This window comes from Pleurodeles waltl, chromosome 8 (genome assembly GCF_031143425.1).
Source record: "Pleurodeles waltl isolate 20211129_DDA chromosome 8, aPleWal1.hap1.20221129, whole genome shotgun sequence".
NCBI lineage: Eukaryota > Metazoa > Chordata > Amphibia > Caudata > Salamandridae > Pleurodeles > Pleurodeles waltl.
The window spans coordinates 1161311465-1161335342 of record NC_090447.1 but is presented as its reverse complement, the minus strand read 5'-3'; the positions used below and the strand labels follow the sequence as shown (position 1 = coordinate 1161335342).

At 43.8% G+C, this 23878-nt stretch overlaps 1 protein-coding gene across 1 annotated transcript in view; it reads right to left on the bottom strand.

Moving 5' to 3' along the window:
• The window catches only part of CPB2 (carboxypeptidase B2), a 156107-nt gene that overhangs the window by 77991 nt on the left and 54238 nt on the right, over positions 1 to 23878 (bottom strand). Inside the window, exons 3-6 of the mRNA XM_069205399.1 lie at positions 14133 to 14257; positions 13935 to 14043; positions 4134 to 4235; positions 2419 to 2523 (exon numbers count right to left, since the gene is read on the bottom strand). Coding sequence (XP_069061500.1) covers positions 2419 to 2523; positions 4134 to 4235; positions 13935 to 14043; positions 14133 to 14257 — 441 coding nt within the window. The remainder of the gene's footprint in view (positions 1 to 2418; positions 2524 to 4133; positions 4236 to 13934; positions 14044 to 14132; positions 14258 to 23878) is intronic.

Below are 23878 nucleotides of genomic sequence, written 5' to 3'. Positions count from 1 at the left end.
TCTCAGTCAGCTTGAGCAAGGAGCAGCAGCTTCACCTTAAGGTTCTTAGGCTTAGGTCTAGCCTCAACTCAAGGAGAACCACCAGACAGGTATCATATTTCTGGCACAACATATCTCTCACCTGATGCAGCACAGCTCCTACCAGAAGTTCAAATTAATATGAGGTATTGGCTACATAGGTCCAGTACTCATGGGAATTAGGAGATCTGGTAAGAAGGCAACACCTATTCAGGTGGGGAGCCTTCAAATATGAACGCCCTAGCCAACCAGATCACAGAGCTTCTTTGAGGGCATGTGCCTAGGCTTTTTGCACTGGGGAGAGAGGGAGAAGACTATGGTCACTGGTATGTGGATTAGCAGGTCACTCCCCAGATACCGCACAGGGAAGGAGGCTGTTGCTGGGCAGATTGATATTTTCCCTGCAAATGCAGACAATATGTTTTGATTCAGTTAGTGTTGTTGAGGAAATCTATCTGTTGAATAGATAAAATAAACCTAGAATCCAAACATAAGTGAAATTACAAACTGTACTTCAAGGAGAAGTCCTCAACGGATAGTCGAATGACAAGAAAGCCAGAATGGACTTAAACCTCCATTGTGTGCCATTTAAAGCGTACCTTTTTGAAGGATACCATGCACAAAGCACATGGACACCACACACATCTCATCAACCAAAACCATGCAACACACACTCTCCAAAAAAGTACAAGTAAAAAAGCCTCAACCTTTGTATGTCAAGTGAGCTCCTGCCAACAGCAGTCTCCACTGTGCCTGAAGAGGGGGTAGGAGCCAGCCTCTACCATGAGTAAAACTGCACTTTGGGTGCAACTCTAGCACAGCAGCGTAGTGATCTGCTAACAGTGCTCACATGCAACCATCCATTGGTCTTTACAGGATGGTAGAACCTACTGTGAATGGCAACATTTCACAGCTATCCACTCAATGCAGAAGTTGTATTTCTATATCAGTTAATGTGCTGCTTGACAATGATGAGGGCTCATCTGATACCACATTGCTAACAACCTTAACACTGACTTCTGCATTATGGCATCTCCACCCTGACCAGTGATCCAGCTCTGTAACCCATTCTCTTAAACTCGACTCATCAACTGGCTAATGTTATTAGGCGACCCCTGTTAAACCTATTTTGAGAAGCCTCTCACAGACCCTCCTTCCCAGGATCAGAGGTCCAGGATGCAATTCCATCCTGGTATCAGTCCTCTATGTGCCCATCTGTTATACATACCCACTCTTTCTGTGCCACAGGTACCTACCTACTCTGTGACCTTCCAATGGGTGAGCCCTGCTGAGAAAGGCACGTCTGCTCTGCCAGATTGGATTGGCCCCAACTTTGGGATGGTGAATGATGTAAGTGGACAGGTTGGTGGGTCAGGTATTAGTACAATTAAATGATCCTTTTAGGGGATACTCCAGATTCCCAAATTAACTTATTAAACAGCAGGGTGGTGGGGCGAATTGCCATATTAGCAAGACAACAGCCCTGTGTATTGTTTTTAAAGTGCGGGTACAGGAATTCCACCTCTACCAGGCTAAAACTATTTTTGATTTCTAGCTCTCGAGTCTTCACTCCCATATTATTGCAATTTTCATACATTTTAAGTAAATACTCACTTCATATGAATTCTAAACACATTTTATAAACACTGCAATTGAATGTAGCAGTAGTAGGCAATTCTGATAAGTACAGATGAGGTGTAAAATGATTATTTACAATCACGTTTAACATTTAAGATACTGAGTATCTTCACACAAGAGAAGGTGGACGGAACACTGAGTGAGTACACAGTTGCATGCAACTGACAATCTGGTCATTCTGGGGGTTGAGAAGAAAGGAAGCGAGAATCGAATGCAACAGGTGAGATATTAGATAACAAAGAGATACTGTATTATTATTTTTTTTGGTTCCTGTGCACTTGCAGATTTTGTCTATTGCTTTGAGGTACGAACCGGTTTACGTTGGCAGGGGTGTCTCTAAAATCGTTGTGTGTTGGTTCATGTGTTTCCGAGGATCATTTGTTCCAGATGCTTTAATTGTTATAATGCTCGAATATACTAAAGTTCTGCATACATTTTAACTGGTTTGTGGTGCATAATTTGTACTTTACCTCTGAAAGTGAACAATATAGTGTACTACGAATAAAGCTATGTCCCCTGGATTACCCAAAAATAGGCACAACTTTCGTGGTAGTGTTTATAATCAAGTGTGCATTTGGAGTTGAAAGTATTTTGTTAAATATTGATTTTTCAAATTCTGTGAAGTTAGTTAACATTAGACACCAAGGATCTCCATGTACATTTTTTGCTCCAATTAACATTGTATCTATCTAAATGTATCGAAGTTCACTATATTATTTGTAAATACACAACAAAATGAGGACATGTCACGGTATAACTCACGTGTCCTATGAACCACATACAAAAGGCAGGTGACACCCATTCTCTGGCGTGGATTCCGCAGTCAATCCAAATGGCGCCTTTTGCAGATTTCTCTTTACCAGAAAGCTAACAAATAACCAATTATACACAACATTAGATTTCTCTTTACTAGAAAGCTAACAAATAACCAAATATATACAATGTGAGAATGAAGGGAAAAGGTATGGCAAGGTCACTGAGAAAGAAACTGTACCCCTCTGATTCTAAATGTGTTTTAAAGTATGCATGAGTGTATGTGGGAGTGTGTGCATGTGTGTAAAGACCTACTGGACATACGCACAACAATCATCATTCAAGCTAAAATGATGCACAGGCACTGAGAGGTCTGTGCAACAAAAAATGCAGGACATATCATCACTGGCCAATGGTACAAGCAGGATGCTACTTGCTGCACAGTAGCATTTACACCTCCCGGAAAGATGGTTTGTGGTAGGCCAGGAGTGCACCACGGGTATGTGTAACTCAAATATGTACCCATCGCGTTGTATAAGCACATTGTGCCCACATCTGCCACGTTGGTCCAAAATGCCCAGCCCAGCAGAGCACTGGCATTTCTTTATATTTATTTAGTTTTCTTCCATAGTAAGTGTGTGGCAGCGTTGATGCCCCCATTAAGACCCTCCTCAGGTAACACCAGATCCCCTATTCAGATTGTTTTGCAGAACACTGAACATTAGGATCCGTGCCTATGAATATGCATAAGGGGGAAGCAGTGCTTTCCTTGTGTGACCAGTCCACTCAAAGTAGGAATGCATGACCAGCACATTTCTGCAATATGTGCAGCAGGGACATCAGAGTTTCTGAATTTACTGCATGCAAAAAAATAAAAGAATGGGCCAGGAAACACCAGGTCGTGAATATTATTCCCCATTAACTTGTGATCAGTTTTAATCTGTAACAAGTTTTACATTTTTTAAATGTGTTAATGTTTCTGTTTACAGAAACACATGTCGCCCCCTACTTTAGGCACTGCATTTTCTACATCACGGACAAATTTATCTCACACACATACCAGCTGCCTCGTAAGCCGCCTCTGTCTCCCGAATTTTATTAACCAACTGTATCATCTGCCTTTGATTAGCATTTCCCAATCACTGATACAAAACACACAGGTTCAAACGGCAATAATTGTCAATATATTAACAGCACAATTTGTTAGTTTTAGCCCTTGGCCATTCAGAGTCAACTTGGGTTCTAGATATTTGTAGACTCAAATCCCAGGGAGAGTTAACCATGCTCCATAGCAGCAGTTCAGTGTAAAACACCAAAACTAATCTATTTCACATTAAAATACATAAACCTATTTTTAAAGACATCTGGGCGATTAACACTTCCACATAATGGATAACATAAATGCTGATTCTCTTAAGGTTCCCTTCTTGGAATTTAAGAGGACAACTCATCGTTGTGGTTCTAGTCTTGGTTCCCTTCAGCTGAATGAAACGGGCTTAAGTACCTGACAATGATTATTTGCAAAAGGGAAGCCCAAAACCTGAAGGGCACATGGAGCTGCAACACTATGGACCAAGTTAATTGCATAGATGGGCCAATGTCTTATGGACTTTTCTGTGCAAATGCAGTCACAAATATGTACCGAGCACTGTGTTGCACCTAACTTGTTGCAATCCAGCTTCTAAAATCTGGCTGTAATGTACTGTTGCCTTGAAAATTCATACCTTCAGGACGTAGAGAGGACGTTTCTCAAATGAAGACCCAATGTACACTTGCTCAAGGAGATCTGAATGCCTCTGCACCACCTGTTCCATCCAAGAGTAAATCTACAAAGAAGAGCAAAGACTGGGATTCACATACATTTTATTGAAAGTATAAAATATTGTGAGCATTGTTCAAATGAGTTTCTTTTAATGTGTATTATACCGTAACACTTTAATGAACAATGAGCACCTCTAACCTGAAGTTATAATAAATACAGATAAATTACACTGCAAGTTCACCAGTTAACTGATAAAAATATACACTTTTTTAACAAATCTTTGTATTCTTTTTCTATTATAAATCATAGCATATTCAAAGCTTTTCATGGATTGTTCCTAGGGGTTCAACAGATAACTGGACCTTCCTATCTTCTCGTCCATGTTATCAGCACGCCTAAAAGTCCCTATGAGAAGGTAATCGTGTATATAATTGAAAGCAGGGCAATTCAAAGGAGGACAGGGTGCTTTAGGGGTGGTGGGGATGCAAGAGAATGGAGGAGGAAGGATGGAGGTAGGAGGAATAGTGTAGCATTTGCAATCCCAGCATCGGGTATAAGGCCTCGCTTCTACATATGGTCGAAAAGTTGCAGGTCCCTGAGCCTTTGAGACGTGAGAATACTGAATTAAAGTTTCAACATGTAGCCTATAAGGGGTTGCCAAAGGAGAGTGAAGTTCTTATCGATGCTGTCTAAGGTGTGTGTGATATGAATCATGGCTAGATCCTGCCATGTCATGTGGAACCATAAGGACGTGGGGCTGTTCACTCCCAGTAGAGGGCAATCAGTTGCTTGCCCACCCCCATCATGTGGCATGCAAGAGTCCAGTCTGACCCAGACATCCCCGCCATTTCGGTCAGTCATATTCCCAAGAGCAGAGCAGGAGGGTCAGCTGAGATAGGGTAGCCCAGGTTGGCCTAGAGGGGGACAGAGTCCCACCACATGTATTTGAATGCTCCCAGATCCAGGTTACACCACCAGCAAAGGTTGGAAGCTGTGGGGTATACTTTGAAGGGATTTAGGTATGGTCAACCATAGTAAGTCCTAGTCCTTTGGGGATATTTTTTTCCCAAATCAGTCACCCATCTCATTTGGTAAGCATGAGGGGTTGGGCTTCAGAGTCCTGCATGAAGCTATAGGTTTTGGAGATTACTCCCTTCATGCTCTTAAATGACATTTCCAATTTTTCAAAGTGAGTAAGAGGTCTAGTGGCCTCCGAATTGTTATGGGGTAGTAGTACCAAGGGGTTGAGTTGATAATACTGGAGCTGTGACTTTTCTGAGATGTGACAATCTTGTTTGCTTTGCTCAAATGACTTGTCATCCTGGAAGCGTACACCCATAATTCTGTAGTCTCCCCTCTCCCACTTAAAAAAAGGTGGCGGTTGTAGCTCAGGCATTAATTCCTGGTTTCTAGCGATAAGAGTGTTGAAGGATGGGAAGGTCGTGAGTCGAGATATCCAGTACTCATAGTAGGGGGACAATGTAAGCACTTTTGGGGTGTGTGGACCATAGTAGGCATGCTAGGTTCCAAAGCAGGTGGCAAGCCACTGCCCAGCCTACATGTAAACCAGTGCAATTCTCTCTCGTGCACCACAGATTCCAAGATATATCGGAGGTGAGCCACCCAAAAGTATTCCAGATGGTTTGGACATGCCAAAACCCCATCCTTTGGAAGCATAAGGATTATGTTGGAGAGTAGTGGGGTTTTCCTTGCCTAGATGAATGAATGTATTTTATTCTGAAGATGTTATATTCTGTGTCGGTATGGGGGTCAGGCGTTTGAAATAAATAAATAAAACCCTAAGGAGAATGTTCATTTTGATGACATTTATGATCCCTAATCATGGCAAATAGTGTGCTGGCCATCGTTGCAGGTTCTTTGAGAATATTTTTGCAGGGTAGTGTTCGGTTAGCACTTGGCCATCCCTCTAAGTGTTGCATCATAGTAAGTCCCAAATATCTAATTACATGTTTGGCCCATAGGAAGGAAGTTGTCTCCAAAAGGGTAGTAAGGTCAGCAGATGGTAATGTGATATTCAGTATATGAGTTTTGACCTTGAGGCCCGATAGTCTTTCAAATTCCTCTAGAATGGGAAGTAGGAAAGCCAGAGAGTTTGTGGAGTTGGTGAGTGTGAAGAGGATATTGTCTGCATACAAGTTAATTTTGGGCAAGTGGCCTCCAAAGTGTATGCCCATTATCGCAGGCTAATCTGGATCCTTGTGGCTAGATGTTCAACCCCCAGGGCGAAAAGGAGGGTGACGAGGGCCATCCCTGTCTCATTCCCCGTACCAGGGTGATGGGTTCAGTGTGTTGCCCATTCACTTTGACAACAGCAGCTGGGTTAATGTAAGCTGCCAGGATTTTCTCCCTGATGCCCAACCCCATTTCTCGTTTGTGTAGTACCTCCAATAGGAAGGTCTAACTCACGCAGTTGAACACTTTTTCTCCTCATCAGGGTAAAGGATTAGAGATGGGATGTCACGTTTAGGAGGTTTTTTGGTCTGGAGGGACAGGCGGAGGATATTGTCAGACCTATTTTGGTAAGAGACGAATTTCACTTGATCCGGATCATCTGAGACCTGGAAGCAAAGGGTCCAGATACATAGCTAAAATTTTTGCATAGATTTTAGCATCTGTGTTTAAGAGAGCAATGGGCTGATTTGATGCACATTCTGTCAGGTCCTTACCTGGCTTGGGAATCAGGGTTATCTCCACTTGTCACATAGTGGGGGCTCAAGCCAATGCTGGAGGAGAATGCGTTTTAGATCTAGAGCAAGTGGTCCTGAAGGGGAATTAGGAATGTTTTGTAACATTCCAGTGGTAACCCATCTGGCCCTGGTGTTTTACCTGCTGGATTGACTTTGACCACGTGTCGCAGCTGAGCGGCATCAGTGGAAGTATCCAGGAGATCCGTGTAATGGGGGTGGAGTGGGTCCCCAATCGCAATGATAGAGAAAGTGGTGAATGTGTGCAGGAGTCACTGTGTCCTGTGTAGACGGACAGGTAGAATTTTTTTAAAGACCTCTTGCTAGTCTTTCTTGCTCAGCAGCCAAGCACCTGCTCCAGTCTTGACCGACGAGATATGGGTCCTGGCCTGCTGGACCCTTAGTTTGCGAGCAAGTAGAGTGCCCACTTTATTGCCCTGGTCATGAAATTGCTGCCCTACTGCCAGTAGGGTGCGTTCCGCAAGATTAGTTCTGTGGCCTCTGATTACTGCCTGCTTTCTTTTAAGGAGTTTTTGTGTTTTTTGTTTGTCTAGGGTCTCTAATCCCTTTATCTCTACTGTTGGGGAATTTTCCAGGAGTCACATCTCTGTGGCTCTAGCCTTCTCGATGCCTTTGATTGTGGCCCAGACCGTAGCTTTGAAAGTGTCCCAGTGCATGTGGGTGGGGACATCTGGGGAGAAGAGCTGACATGGCCCTTGTTCCCTGATACAAGTTGGAATTTCTGTTATAATGAGGGTCCCATGCTCAGATGAAGCCCCCTCCACCCACTATTATGCCCTGTATGGCGCTGCATAGATATTGTTTCAGTGTGTTGAAAGAGTTGCGAGTTGGGGGCATATATATTGAGCATTGTGAGGGTTTAAGTACCTTTGTGGGTGATGACCTTGAGAAATCTGCCCTCTGAATCTCACTCCACAGAGGTGGGGCACTCCCTAGATTTAATTTGCATAGTATAGTGACCCCTGCCGTTTTAGAGGCGGGAGATGCCAAACGTTGTGGGGATAGCATCATCGGTGCATTCAATAGTGGACTGCATGCAGTAACACCAGGGTCCTGCTGCATATGAAACAGAATGTTTTCAAGGCCCACTTTATATTATGGGGGAGGAACGAGAGCCCTGTTAATGTCAGGTCAGGAAATAAGAGGAAGTATCAGGAGAATTCACGAACTGCATGTTGCCAACAAAGGAAAAAAACAAAAGAAAAGGTGGAAAGGTGGTGCAGAGTGGAGTTATATGGGAACCTCTGCAATACCAATGGGACAGTGGAAAAAGAAACCACCTCTTTCTAAAAAATATGTCCTTAAAAATTAGGATTCATCGAAAACAAATCTGTGTTGTGACATTAGTGTTTGCAAGAACCATAGATTCAAGCTGGGTGCCATGGACTGTTATCTGGCTTTTTCAGCAGTCCTGGCAGTTGCAGGGACAACCTAACAATATGAAAGGTGAGAACATTAATGGTCTATACCCACCAGAAAACGGGGACTCGGTCAGTGAACGGAAAAGTTCAACATTGTTGAAACAATTGTTCTGCAGACAACAACTTTTCTCATAAGAAGGCTGTCTAAGACAATTGAGTGGAGAGGTTTAAAATGCGCATGTCAGACAGGCCGTCGCAAGACATCCAGCCAAAATGACATGCACATTTTAAACTGGAGCAGTTAGCAACACTGCTCCCTGCTGCCAATCAGCAGCTGTGGCCCCACCCAGCGCTGCCAATCGGCTCGGCTGAAATGAAAAATAAAATGGTAATGAAATCTCTCCATTACCATTTTATTTTTCATACCCCTGCACTGTCAGCAGGGGGGTGACGCTCCTCCGCCCCCTGAGGGAGGAACCGTCCCTGAAAGACAGGCTTTCAAAGCCAGCGCAGCAGGTGGAAACGTGTGCTCCTCTGCACTTATGCCCATTCCTCTCTAAGCAAGAGGGAGCACTATGCACAGACTGTGCTTTTTAAATGGACACCGAAGGTGTTCTTGTTTGATTCAAGGGAGCCTGGTAGTGTTTTCATTAACTCAGCAACACTAGTGAAGATGTTAAATTGCCTCAGTTCATTGGCTTCCTATCTTCTCAACAGTAAACCATATGTGCCATTTTTTTCTCAGTTAAATATGATTTTAGTATGTATTTAGTATGCATTTTTTCTTGACCCCTACAACAGGTGGCACTCTTTTGCGAACTGTGGTGGACTGTGCAGTGCACCATGTAACGCAGACTATAATTACAGCAGGGCCATCAGCAACACAGTATTTGCAGGAGGAACAATAAAAGGTTATCTCACAAAATTGCAAACCTTCAGCAGCAATCAGATCATTTGCTCTATGTGCAAATTTCCTGGTGCATCCGAGAAGCTTAAGGAACTGTGAAATCATGAGGAAGTTGCAAGCTGGCGCTCCCAGCTTTTCAGCTCAATGATATGATTTCCTGCAATGCCCAAGCGCTGTGTTCCCTTTTGTGTATTAATGTTACTTTCCTCCTGAGTTAGTCTTCGCTGTGTGGGCAAGGGCGCCTTTCATCATGACCGCAGAGGGCTATATGTGCGCTAACTCAGCATTGTTATCTCAGTCTGTTATGAGGTTCTGTGGTTGTACTGAATACGAACAGCTACCTACAACATTAACATATGAATTCTCTTCATTGATGTCATAACTACACTTTCACAATTGCTTTATTAACTTTCTTGTTTTTTTTAAGTTTGCTTGAAAATGCACCATTAGCCCACTGTGCTCGCCACCGTGCACTCCGTCCCGAACTTTTACGTCCCACCACTTTCAAATGTCACCAGCCTCCACTGTTTTATGTTATTGTGTTGGGCTATTGTTTTGGTGTGTCCCGTTGTAGATTGGTTGGTAGGGAAAACTGTGGATTTGAAGGGTATATTTTGACCATTAAGTTTAGAAACGGGTCCAAGAATCAGTTAAAGAACCACAAAGTAAACACATGCTAATTGTATTGAGTTTGAGATAATTCTTTCCAGGATAAGGTGTTGTAGCATAGAACACAAATAAATAAAAGTAGCTAATGCTTTCTTTGGATAGTCTCCGTTATGTCCTTGCCCCCATGGACCAGTCTGCAGAAAATGTGAAATAAAGAACACTAGGAAAAGTGTATGCTGCGTTTTGTGCTGATTTCTGAAATAGGCCTAAGTTATTATCAAGAACACTAAGATACAAATGAGTAACTACTTTAAGCTCCTCTAACACATTTTTGTAAAAAAAAAAATAATAATAACTCCAAAACTACTGAACGGATATACTGCAATCAACAGCAAACACTGGCAAATCAATAGGCCTTGCCTGCGGTAGCAGATGCAATGGTTACGTGGTAAATTTTTGTTATTGCAAGCATATCACACAAAAATAAAAAGGAAAAAATACAATGTTGTCATCTAAATGTGGCCGGCCACATTATGCTTGCAATAAATAATTTACGTTTAAAAACATTTTGCAGATGCAGCTGTATCACCAGTGATTTTTAAAAAACAAGCCTTTCAATCGTGCCCTGCTTTTTAATATTATTCTTTATAAAGGAAAATAAACCACCACTTAACAAAGCACTCAAATCACAGCGAGCTCCTATATTTCTTGCCCTTCACTGAACTTTATTATGTAGACTGGAAGCTTTTCCTTTAGGCTAGCATTTTGTTTAATTCCAACATTTCCTGTGCTATATTTTCTAGAGATAGGAGGCACACAAAGGCCCTGATGTCAATTGGCAAACTAGGATGTGTAAATTGCATACTGACTGGTTTTCCAACAGGCAAGAAATGTGTGATGTAAAGAGGTTGTATCTCAAATTGCTCATTTGCAGAGGGTCACAAAACGATCTGCCTTGTAAACATCTACGAACACAGAAATTGTAGCCTGTAAGCAAACCACTCATTCCTAAACAGAACATCTTTAAAAGCACTTTTTTTAAGCAATACCTCTTAAAAGGGCAGGAACTGCTTATAACAGTTTACTATTTGGAAGGACATCAAGGCCAGCATTCATTGGTCCCCTCGAAAACTGTTCTCGCTGACTGAGTCACAAAGGTTAAAAATCCCATTAGAAACAGCTCCCCTTTGTGAAACAGTCACTATCCCAACTCGGGTGTGGATATCTGAGCAATACTTTGTGACTGCAATTACAAAAGACTATTTTGTAGTCGCATACCCTACAACTTCTTTGCTTTAAAATAATTAGGTCATTGAGAGAGGCTTGTTGAATAAGTAGATGGTTGTGATGGTGAACCATACACAACTTTTAAGTGGCGCTTCGACTTATTTAGCTCATACTAATCTTTGTTCTTCAGCAGCCTCTGAGCAAGCATTATTCCTCACTGTTATTGGAATCCATCGTTAAAACATGACAGTCGGCAGCGCTGTACCAGAATTGTCCCTGTAAATCAACGCTCGGTTATGAAATCTTTCAAAACGGAGTGCAATTGGGTTTGGTCTGAATTGCAGCCACATGAACTTGATTTCTTACTTTGAGTTTCCTGACTGTACAGTCTATGTACTTTTAGGACAGGGTCAGAATACAAGGTTTGCCTCAAATTTAGAGATGCTGTTTACAAACACCGCAATGTCACGATTTCTCTTTAAATGGGGTGCACCCTATATTTGTTTGTGTGCTATAAATGGACAGATAGTGTACCTTGTGGTTTCTTGGGTAGCCATTTTCCCTTGTGTTTGCTTACTTGGCTGTAAATGCTGTTGCTCAACATGTTCTACGTTTCTAGCTCCCTTGAAAGCAACATTAGGTACTTCAGTTACAGAGGCGGCTGGCATCGGAGAGTGGTGGGGTGGGCAAATGGGTGTTGGGTAGTATTAGTGGCATGAACAATCGCGCCAGAAGCAAAATAAATAAAATACACTTACCTGACACTCAGGACACGTCTTTCTCCCTGCACATCCTCTTTTTCTGCAGTCCGGTGTTCAGGGCGGCCAAGCCAACTCCCTTAACCAATCCTGGCACTGCTCTCATGCTTTTTAGCCAGCATGAGATAAGTACCTGAATTGGATGGAACGGCCTCTCTCGGCACTCCTGAGGGCACTGGAGGTCTCTGCTTGCTGTAACCCAGGTATCTATAGACAACTGGGTTACAGAGGTTTCAAAGTGCACATGTCTCGCTGGCCGCCACAAGACAGCCGGCCAAAGCGACATGCGCACTTTGAACTGAAGAGTCCAGGCAGCCCACCCTCCTCCCTGCTTCTTCCACTCATCAGGCCCTGCCCCGTCCTGACACTTTATTACCATTTTATTTTTCATCTCTTTGGGGCTTTCGAGGCATTTTGATTGACGGGGCAAAGCTTCTCCACTCTAATGGAGGAGTCGCCCCTGTTCGGTTATCATTCCCTTCAATTCATTATCAAGTTACACAGCATTGTAACACCTCAGCAAAATATTTGTAATTGGTCGCAATAGCTTGTGATGATTCTACTGTCATTTTATTTTATTATTTCTTCTCCCATGATATGTAGAATTGTATTTCCATGCTTTTGTCTAATTTAGGTTTTGCCTCACTTTTCAGGGTATTTCTAAATCCTGAAGCTAGACAGTTTAATCTGGCTTTCCTGCATGTAATCTGCTATGTATAAAAAACGTATTTTGGCTCTAAGTACTTTGCCATATAAAACTGAACATTTCAGTCTTTGTGGATGTAGATTATCACCATAAAATATAATAGCAGTGGTACCTATCGCAAGAGCAAAAACTGGGTGCGTATTCTCAGAAAGTTGGCCAGTCAAAAAGCGCACCGGCTGAGGATGTTCCCTGCCACATATAGGTGGTCATTCTAACCCTGGCGGTAAAAACCGCCAGGGCGAATGACCGCGGTAGCACCGCCAACAGGCTTGCGGTGCACCGCTGGGCATTCTGACCGCGGCGGTTCAGCCGCGGCCAGAAACGTAAAGTCGGCGGTGTACCGCCGACTTTCCGCTGCCCTTGAGAATCCTCCATGGCGGCGGAGCGCGCTCTGCCGCCATGGGGATTCTGACACCCCCTACCGCCATCCTGTTCCTGGCGGGTCTCCCGCCAGGAACAGGATGGCGGTAGGGGGTGCCGCGGGGCCCCTGGGGGCCCCTGCAGTGCCCATGCCAATGGCATGGGCACTGCAGGGGCCCCCGTAAGAGGGCCCCACTATGTATTTCAGTGTCTGCTATGCAGACACTGAAATACGTGACAGGTGCCACTGCACCCGTCGCACCTTCCCACTCCGCCGGCTCCATTCGGAGCCGGCGTCCTCGTGGGAAGGCTGTTTCCCACTGGGCTGGCGGGCGGCCTTTTGGCGGTCGCCCGCCAGCCCAGTGGGAAACCCAGAATGACCGCCGCGGTCTTTCGACCGCGGTACGGTCTTCTGGCGGTTCCCGCTTGGCGGGCGGCTCCCGCCGCCCGCCAACATTAGAATCAGGCCCATAATGTTTGCATTTGCAAGGGAGCCACTTGCTTGGAGAGCCTGCCGTAACCCAGAATGCTTGTGAATACCAAGACATAGCACAATGCTTAAAGTCCCATATGCAGACAAAATTCTTGTGCATAAATCTCACCCTCTATTGGCTTTTCAAGTGCACTATTATAAAAATACAGTCATTTAGATATGGACTCACCTATAATATGCTTACCACAGTGGATGAAAACTTCAATATGATGTCACAGAGTGGACACAAATTAGTGTCAAGCTCCTTTTAATTGTGTATGTGACCAATGAGTAATAATTATAATGTACACCTCAATTCAAAATGTTGTATCTTTAATTTCTAATTTCAGTATCTAAATCCATAAAAATTTCCTTCCATTGTGAAGACCGCACATTCATGTTTTTGCTAACAAAACTTCATAAATGTATCGGGAATGGCCTAATCAAAAAACATGCTATGGAGAAAAAATGAAATAAAAATGTCAATATTACATGGAATCAATAAACAGTGGAATTTTTGAGATACATGGTATGTAAGCGTGGAAGATTAGTTTATCTACAATAGAAACATCTAGAAACTGTATACTGTTGTGCAGAGATTAAACCAGGTGGTGAAAAATATCACAATAGTTCTTACTTCTTCCAGAGGATGATATTGTTCATAGTAGGTTGGGGAACTCCGGGCATTTACAGTATCGTTGAAAGTTTGTTTTTCGATGAGATTCTTAACATCATCTACTAAAACACTAAACAATACAAAAACAATGTCAATACATGTAGAGTGGCTTAATATTTACTGTAAAGATTTTAATTAGGGCAATAAGCTTACGCATACCGATATCTGATGAGGGACTCATTCAGCATTGCCTTAACATTTTCTATATCCGACTCATTTATGTAGAAATGCACCTCACTGCTCTGCACAATATTTTCAGGAGCATCTGGTTGCCATAGAACAACCTAAAAAATGTGTAAGGATTTTAAAGAAATTTAAAATATATTACTGTTAACTTTGAAATGAAACAAAAGTACAATTTCTGTAATATATTAGACATTGCAATGAAATCACAGATTTCTTTAGAGACACAATTAAGCAGGCAAGCAAATAGAAGAAGGAAATGAAGTACCACAATATTTTGTTGTTCAATTTAGTGAATTGAGAGTACTTTTTGCGTGGCCACCCCCATTTCTTTCGGGGTGTCCATGTTGTATTTTTAACTCTGCTCACCGAGGGTGCTGTTCAAACCCTGTGTATGTGATCTGACTCATACAACATGATAGAGTTGGCTAGCTCATAATTAATATATTTATGTTTCCTGTAAGGTCACTGTAGATGACGCAGGGAAATACACCAATGGCACGGAAAGTTAAATGTCACCTTTGGACTGCGTTACGTGTTGTGTCATCCATGAAACTGGTGAAGACAACAGGGTGCCAGGCCCACCTGGTAAGCCTGTCGGCAGCAGCTTTTAAACATATGGGCAAGCCTGTCAAACACATAGCAAAAACAGTAAAAACTGTAGAGGAAAGAACTTTTCTTTACTTTTAAATGTTATATATATCGCTCCTAAGTAGGGCTTGTAGGCCACAAAGTAGGGTGCCTAGTATTTCAAAGTGGTGCAAGGCACGTACTTGCGGCGACTACCCCCCATATGCTCCTTTCACCGTAAAAGGGCTACAGCTGTTTTGATGAAAAAATCTAAAGTTCAAAATAAAATACTATTTCTGCTACGTCTAGTTTGGGATAATCTACTGGAGTGATTCAACCACAATGTTTAATATGTATTAAAAATCCAATTCACTGATGAAAGCAAAGTTTTGCTAAATATTGAGGAAAACTAACTTTTAAAAAGTTAAACTTTGCTAGAACCTCTAGTAGGCTGATTAGCATTAGCCTGGCAACAGCTACACTCGTCAGTTCTTCATAATGCTCCCAGGGCAGACGTAATGGCTTAGGTATACTGGTCATAAGACCTGGTTGTGTGTAATATGACTCTTCTCAGATCAGGAAGGGGAGCCGGGGAGGGTTTAGAAACTTCATTAAGTTGGGACCAGTGTGAGGCCAAGTCATAGTTAAGTAATGGCAAACATGGGGAATAGAAGCCTTTGTTCCTTGAGCTATCTGTAGCCAGCTTGGCATCGGCCTAGTGGGGGGAAGGCTAACTGGGACACCAGAAATAGACAAGGACACAAGGGTGTTGTTATGTTGGATTTTACTCACAGCATTGCACTTTTGGACAGTTTGCAGTAAGGCAAACAGGATGTTATGAAAAGTGGGAAGGATTACCCCTGTGAACTGTGCTACCTCACAAACAGGTCTTCAGAACACATCTGATTTGTGGAAGAACAGAAGAGGAATGGGCAAGCTGACTGTGATCTGTGTGGAGACTTCAGGGGCTGGACCTGTTCCTGCTTATATCCATGACTCAGAAGTGGACCCGGAGAGTCAACTAGCTGACCTCTGTAGTTACAGGGACACAGGAAGCTGAAAGAGGTCTGTTTCCTGTATTGAGCAGCTAGCTAGTATCAACAGGATGTGGACCAGACCCTGATGGTGACCACTACACTGGAAGGAGTCCTGTTCGCTAAGTGCTGTTCCCAAACTCCTGTGACCCTTAGAAGAGACCCAAGAAGAACTGACCCAGAATGTCTAAAAAGCTGGGACGTACAAAGTGTTTGGACTTCTAAGACCTCCAGAGTGCCAGGGGAACCTCAAAGCAAAGATAATTTGACTTCAAGAGGTCTTTGTCTGATACACCTTGTGGGAAAGTACTGTCTTTTTGGCATGGTTACCCCCACTTTTTGCCTGCTATCAGTGTGCTTAGACTGTCCTCACTGGGATCCTACTAACCAAGACCCCAGGGATTGTGCTCTCTCCCTCCAAATTTGGTTACGTAGGACCTTTGTGCACTCTACAACTGCATTGGCATATTGGTGTCCCCTTATAAGTCCCTAGTATATGGTACTTAGGTACCCAGGGCATTGGAACACCAGTTGTCCCCCATGGGCTGCAGCATGTATTATGCCACCCAAGGGAGCCCATGCAATATGTGTCTGCATGCCTGCCATTGCAACCTGCATGAAAAGGTGCATGCACCCTTTCACCTCAAGTCACTGCAAGTCACCCCTATGGTAGGCCCTTCCAGCCCAAAGGGCAGGGTGCAGGCCCCTGTGTGTGAGGGCACCCTAGCATGAGCAGAGGTGCCCCTACAAACTCCAGTTCCATTGCACTGGACTCCATAAGTGTGGGAAGCCATTTTACATGTGTATCGGACACAGGTCACTACATGTCCAGCTACATAATAGTACATTATAGTAACTCCAAACCTGGGCCTGTTTAGTATCAAACATGTCTGAATCATACTCCAATACTGTTGCCAGTATTGGTTGCATGATTCCAAGCACTCTGGGAGCTCCTTAGAGGAGCCCCCCAGTATTGCTCCTACCAGTCTTCCAGGGTTTTCCAGGCAGCCCGCGCTGCTGCAGCCCTTCAGGCAGGTTTCTGCCCTCCTGTTGATTAACCAGCTTAGGCAGAGGAAGGCAGAACAAAGGATTTCCTGTACAAGAGGGGAGGCAAACCCCTCTCCCTTGGCAATAGGTGTTACAAGGCTTGGGAGGAGTAGCCACCTGTCTGCTTTGAAGGGCACATTTGGTAACCTCCTTGCATGATCCAGTTTGCACCAGCTCAGGGGCCCCAGTCCCTGCTCTGGTGTGAAACTGGAGAAAGGAAAGGGGAGTGACCACTCCCCTGTCTGTCATCATCCCAGGCATGGTGCCCAGAGCTCCTCCAGGTGGCCACTTGATTCTGCTATGATGAAACCTAGATGGGCAAAGGCCCCTGGGGGCATCTGAGTGGCAAGGTCAGGCAGGTGACGTCAGAGACCCCACCTGATAGGTGGTCACCTTGCAAGGTGACCAAACCCCCTTTCAGGGCTATTTAGGGACTCCCTTGTGTGTGGGTCCCCAGATTTGACATGCAAACCTCCACCAGGACTCCTCCGCATCATTTATTTCTGCTCTTTTCCACCGGAACTGCAACTAGACACTTCAGGAACCGACAAGACTGCAACTCCCGAGATGACCTCGCCTTGCAACATGGTTTCCCTGGCTCCTTCCAGCAGCTGCAACATTTCCCAGGCTGTGCATCCTCTGGGGTCGGCAAGACTTCAGCTGCACCAGGAAGCAGGAAGGAATTTCACTTGGAGTGAAGGAGTCACTCCCCTGCATCTGCAGGCATCTACAGCAACGACGTCCGGCTGCATGGATCTGCTCTCCTCTGGAAATGTGAGCCCTTGCGTTTCCTTGCAGGACAGTACCCCTGTGCTCTGTGACTCTTGCAGCAACCAAGGCTTGTTGTCTCCTGCACCCAGGGATCTTCAGGCTCTGAGTAGCACCGGCCCCCAGCACTTCATCCTTGAAAGGACAGTCTCTCCTCTGCTGCTCCAGTGACGTGGGACTCTTTCCAGGTGTGCTGACTGGCCTCACTGCAACTTAATGTGCCTGGTGTCAGTGAGTTGCCTGTGTGGGCTGAGACTACTTCTGCTGACTCTCCCAACTGCTCTGGGTCAGCCCGGACTCTCCTCCAAGGGCCGAGTCCCCTGGATCTTGCTTGTCCTCTTCAGCCTTGCAACTCTTCTTTTGGCTCCTCTTGCATTTGCCAGGGCTTGTTGGTGGTTCACCTAACCACTGACAACCTGCAACCCAACGACCAAAGTGGTAGACTATCTGCACCACTCCAAGGAGCTCCTGGACTCAACAGCTGGTCTTCTTCTTCCCCAGCGACCAGGATCTTCATCCATAGAAGGGTGGGTAGTGGCTCCTGCCCTAACTGGACACTCCATCGTGGACTGGACTCTATCCCATTCCTTTGCAAGTCCTCTTCTTCCAGAATCCACCTTTGGTTCCCTCTGGTCTGGTCCTATCCTTGCACAATCCATTTTCTAAGCCCCCATGTTAGTCCTTGGGAAAACCAGGTATTTACCTCTGCTCTCTTAGTTTCTGGGAATCACTAAAGTACTCATCTCTCGGGGTCCAGAGTTCTCTCAGTTCCCCTCTAAGTACTCCATACTTTTGGGTGGGGTACTTCACTTCACATCCCACTATTTTAGTATATGGTTTGGCCCTCCCCTAGGGCCCTCACTATTTTTTACAATTCTTTGCCAATGCTTGTTGTTTTCTATGCTAATGCTTTGATTGCTATTGTGCATATATATAGTGTATACTTACCTTCAGTTGGGGGGACTGCTTATAAGTAATTTAGTGTAGCGTTACTGTAATAAAGTACCTTTATTTTTGTAACACTGTGTGGTTCCTTTCATGTGTGATAAGTTACTCTGTGACTATTGTGGTAGTGCATAAACTTTGCATGTCTCCTATACAAGTCTTGGCTTCTCATCCACAGCTACCTCTAGAAAGCCCTGACTTCCAAGAGACTGTCTTCCTTCACTAATAAGGGTTGCCTGGACCTGGTATAAGGTGCCAACATCATAGGTGTGCACCACGCACTAGGCAAGCTTCCTACACCGCTTCTAGGCTTACAAGACTGGAAGATTTTGAGCTCTATAAAAGAGACCAAGTTGGAAGGTAGAAATCTTGCCTCAACTAAGGGCTGAATCCAACTGATGAGAGGACTTTGGCAGGCATGAGATTTGAATTTTCCTGCTCTGAGCTTTTCTTACTGAGGATATGCTGTACACCTAAAATCCAACTTCTCAAAAGATACCTGAATAGCATGCCCAATGGTGCATGGATTGTGGACAGTGTTAAACCTCAATTTCATGAGGCAATGTGTCCCAAGATAGGGTAAGCATGCAAAAATTCAGTCAATTAGGAAAATACTGACTCAATAAGTGAGGGCTCGGGTGGAATTAGGAATGTATTTAATTTTATTACAAAAATATAAAAGATACAATACAGTGTACCTAAATGCACAAACTGCTGGATTACTTGGAAATAATTTGCCATGAAGGCCATCAGTAAGGAAAAGTGAAAAAATCGGAGAAAAATTGTAAGTCCCAAATGTGCAGCAAAATCAGTAAGATATCAGACAGCATTCCAAATAGCACCCAAACATCATCTTCCCCCCAAATTTGAGGGTTTATAAAGAAAATGACTCCATAGACATGGAAAGTGTAGAATTATCATGGTGCGAGCAAACAAAATACATTCAACAAATCAGAAATAAGACTTTAGAATTGTCATACAGCCCTACCTCTTCAGCACTAACCCACTGCATGAATATTAATTCAGTCCCCTCTGACCTAATATCATCTGGATATGCCAGAACAAACTAGTTACATAAACAACAGGGAGCCATTGTGCATGAATGCACTACTAGTGTTTCGATTCTTCAACAACGTGAGTTGATTATATAATTGATCTCTGCTATCCTCTATGTTCAGCTCACATCTCTTCATTTTGGACAACATCTTTTTCACCCTACGCCCACATTTTGGGAATATTAATTCAGACAATCTGAACACATGAAACAGTACAATGACACAAATCAAAATAATAATCACAGGTGTTAGTATAGTTATTATTGACCTCTCCTAAACTATCAAAACACTTACCAACCTTACTAAAACCCTTTCCAACCACACCAAGCCAAGAACCAATAGATTCCCACAAACCATACTCTTCTAAAGCCTTGACTTCTCCAGAAACAGTAGTGATATTAGAAATGTATGCCCCTATAAGCTTTTAGTTATCTGGGATGAAGGTGCAGCACTGTTTCAACTTCCAAACCTCAAACTCCACCTTCCTTCATGAGATTAATACTTAGCCCTAGATGGTTTTGCACAATCATCACATGCATAGCAATTAAATAATTATTTATTTGTGTTACTGTGCCAGCAGTGTTAGAAGCGAGCCAATCCACAAGTGCAGACAAACGTCTGATTTTTGCATCATTCATAGCCACTCCAATAGATGGAATCATAGCCCCAAATATCTCTAGCAACCTAATTTCACTCTCTTCAATCCAGCAACACCACTCATCTTATTCATATGGTAAATCTGAGGGAATATCAACGCAAGATAGCAGGATCCCACCCAATTATGAGGTAGGTTAAAACAGGCAGTCTTCTCACACACATAATAAATTCCTCCAAGTATTAGCTCTTCACCCCTTAGAAACTCATCACTGACAACACGACTTCACCTATTCTCATGATTTGTCACAAACTCCATTGATAATACTTCTATGGGTTCATGATGCAGAATTCACCTTTTCTTCCATGCTCCATTCTCAAACTTGGATACAAATTTGAAGCCCTAAGTTCTATGTCAGCCTTACTCTGTTCTCTTGTTTTCTTGTAATCGTTCCAGTCCCTCAAAACTTTCACTATCTTCTCATTATATTCTTTAACAAACTCCTGCTCTTTTATACTCAAACTACACTCACATTCCCCTCTAGTGTTCCGGTTAATTAGTGCAACAATATTAAAAAATGTACAGTAAGTTACAAAATACCCAGAATCCCTGAAAAGAAGGTCTTCCAGCAAAGTGTTGAAATTTGACGGCTTCTCAGCGGGGTTAAAGACAAGCTTCATTGTGCAAACATGAGGACTGAACTCGGAAGTGAACCACTACACTGCCATTGCTACCCCAACAGCATCCTTGCAATCAAAGTGTGGGCTGCTTGACAGATGGACTATGCTGAGACAATTGATGAACAGATGTAATCTACTAATGCCCAGAGACCCGGCCGGAGCTGAACCTTCAAATTTTTACCCTTCATTGAACATAATTGCTGCACTTAAGTTGGCTGTGTCTAACACAGTAACGGTGGTGGTGATCGGGGGTGTGCTGGTTTGGGCCCTCTCCGCCACCTAAAACACAAATGTTGATATATGCATCGGATTGATTCCGTATTCATTATTACATTTGAGGACACTCACTGTGTGCCTGGTTTGGCTACGCACTCTCTGGCTCCCCCTAAGGATTTAGACCACAGCAGCAGTTATGAATACTGCAACATTGGTATTTCTTTGTTTCTGGTTGGGGAGTGGTCTTACGCTAGCATTTAGAGTTGGTGTGAGAGGGGAGCTGTGGAGTTATTGTTAAGTTTAAAATTGAAATATCTCATGCACCGTCAAGGGGCCTATTGCTGGTTCGTAGGGACTAATGTCCTCAATTGTAGACATAATCGACCAATTAGGTACATATGACACACGAAGAAGCCACCTCAACATTCAAATGAATTAGTTGGAATGTACGCAGGCTCAACAACCTCTGGAAATCCCAACAGGTGTAGGCATCTCTCAGGAGACATGGGTCAGGAATTGTTTTCTTACAGGAAACACATATGCTACCAGGAATGCTTCCTATATTTGAATCCACATGGGGACCACATAGGTTTTTTTCATCCTATTGCTCTTGGTCCCACAGGGCAGTGATCCTCATTCATAACACAATATCCTTCATACTGCAAGTGTAGCTGACAGACCCCAAAGGCTGTTGGATACTTGTTGTGGGATGCATACATGATACCCCGTTTGTGTCACTGAGCATTTATGGCCCAAACACAGATACAACAACATTTATGACTTTTATGATGATCTGATAGCTAAATGTCATACGTATGCTCACCTCCCGATGATCTGGGGCAGGGATTTTAATGTGACGCTATCCAGACAACAGGACAGATCTACTGTTACCCATGGCCCGACACCAAAGGCCGCTGTAGCACATGATAAGATCATGGACCTCTAGGACATGTCAGATGGATGGGGAATAATGCATCCACATCATACAGACTTTACCTTTTACTCCACAATGCATGACACCAGTTCACATATTGACTATTGGCTGGTGACACCACCGGTGTATGAGAATTGTGCGAAATACTAACATTTTAATGGAAACACTGACATTTACCGAATGAACTATCACTCGCCTCTCCCTGCTCTTTTAGACCCACCAGACAGTGGTGATTAAAGTAGAGTGAACTGTGCAATGCAGTCTTCAAGGCTGAGGTTGGGGAGGCCATCCTTGACTATTTAAAATGCAACGAGGACTCGGTGTCCAGGGTGGGCATGCTTTGAGATGCCTTAAAGATATACATACAGGGAGTTTGTATCTCCAAGGCCTCGGGCATTCTCAAATCATTAATGAAGCAAATAGGCTTGAGAATGAACTCAAAGGATTACAGTCTGAGTATGGTATGACTCATGATCCCTACTGGCACTCTTACAAGAAACAGTGTGGAGGAATGTCGTGATATTGCACAGTGGGAGACCCTGTCGTGAGGGAAGCAAATTAGAGCTTGTGCATTTGAAGAAGGAGATCGCCAAGAACAGAGCACTGGCATTAGTGCTGAAAGCATATAAGAAGCATACAGAAATAGCTAGTAGAAACAGCTCTTTTGGTGCCATAAAAAAAAGTCTGCTAAAGATATCTCAGAGGCATTTCGCGGATATTATGAGGGCCCGTGTTACTCTAGAGCACAGTATGCCAAGCCAGACATTGCTCAGTATCTCGATGGGGTGGCTCTGGCATGGGTTTTGACACCACCCATGGACTTGGGGGAGCTGGCCGTCCCAGACCCTTATCTTTATTACCTGGTGGCACAGGTACATCGGGCACAATAATGTCTTCGCAACTCTGCTGACTCATGCATGTTAAGGTGTAAAGGACCAACGGTGTTGGCCCTTAATCCCCACTGTGGACGAGTGGAGGTGAACGTAGTGGCTAGCCAGACCTTGGCATGCTGAAACATTCCACAGCACGTGGGACTGGTTAAGGTGTATCCCCCACTTCTTCTTTTATCTGTTTATTATTTTCACTTGTATACACCTTTATTAACAAAACCTAATGTTGCATCTGTGTTTTTAACTTTTAACACACCCTGTTAACAGCCTCAACTGTGTGTGCAATGTTTATGCGTTTCGTATAATGCAGATCATTACAATGCAGTTGTGTTCCCCGATCCCTTTACTTCACCATTGCTCCAGCCATTCACAATTATACTTAAATACTTGGCAATTGAGCTGCTGTGTGACCGTTCCCTGAAAAGCAGTTTATAACATTGCAGGCATTCCAGGAGTGGGCGGAAACAATGCCTTGGCCACACTACTGTACCATAGGCTATGACGAGCAGCAAGATCCATGCTGGCTGACTTTCTGGAGTCTCCAACAGAACTGCCGGTACATACTAAGATAGTTCAGAGAACAGGTATGTCTAAGACGATTTGTTTCTTGTACTTAAAAGTAGTGACATTTGTTGCCAAAAGGGAATGGGAAGCTGATTTGGGAAGGACGAGCCAGGTATAGACCTGCAAATACTGTTGCACACAGGTGAAGGATACTTCCTTTAGCTGTCGACACAGACTCATACACTTTAAAGTTCTACGTAGTCTATAGAACATACCCGAACACATTGCTTGCGTCTCACCAATGGGAGAGGCATGGTGTAAAAAATGTTGGGTGATTAACGTAGCTTTCTTGCATATGGCATAGACCTGTCCAGTGGCGGCCCCCTATTGGAGAAAAGTGATTTCCACCCTGGCTGAGATGCTGGTGGTCCCGTAGGATCCCAAGCCAGACTTGGCTCTTTTGCCTTTTACAAGGGATTTACCT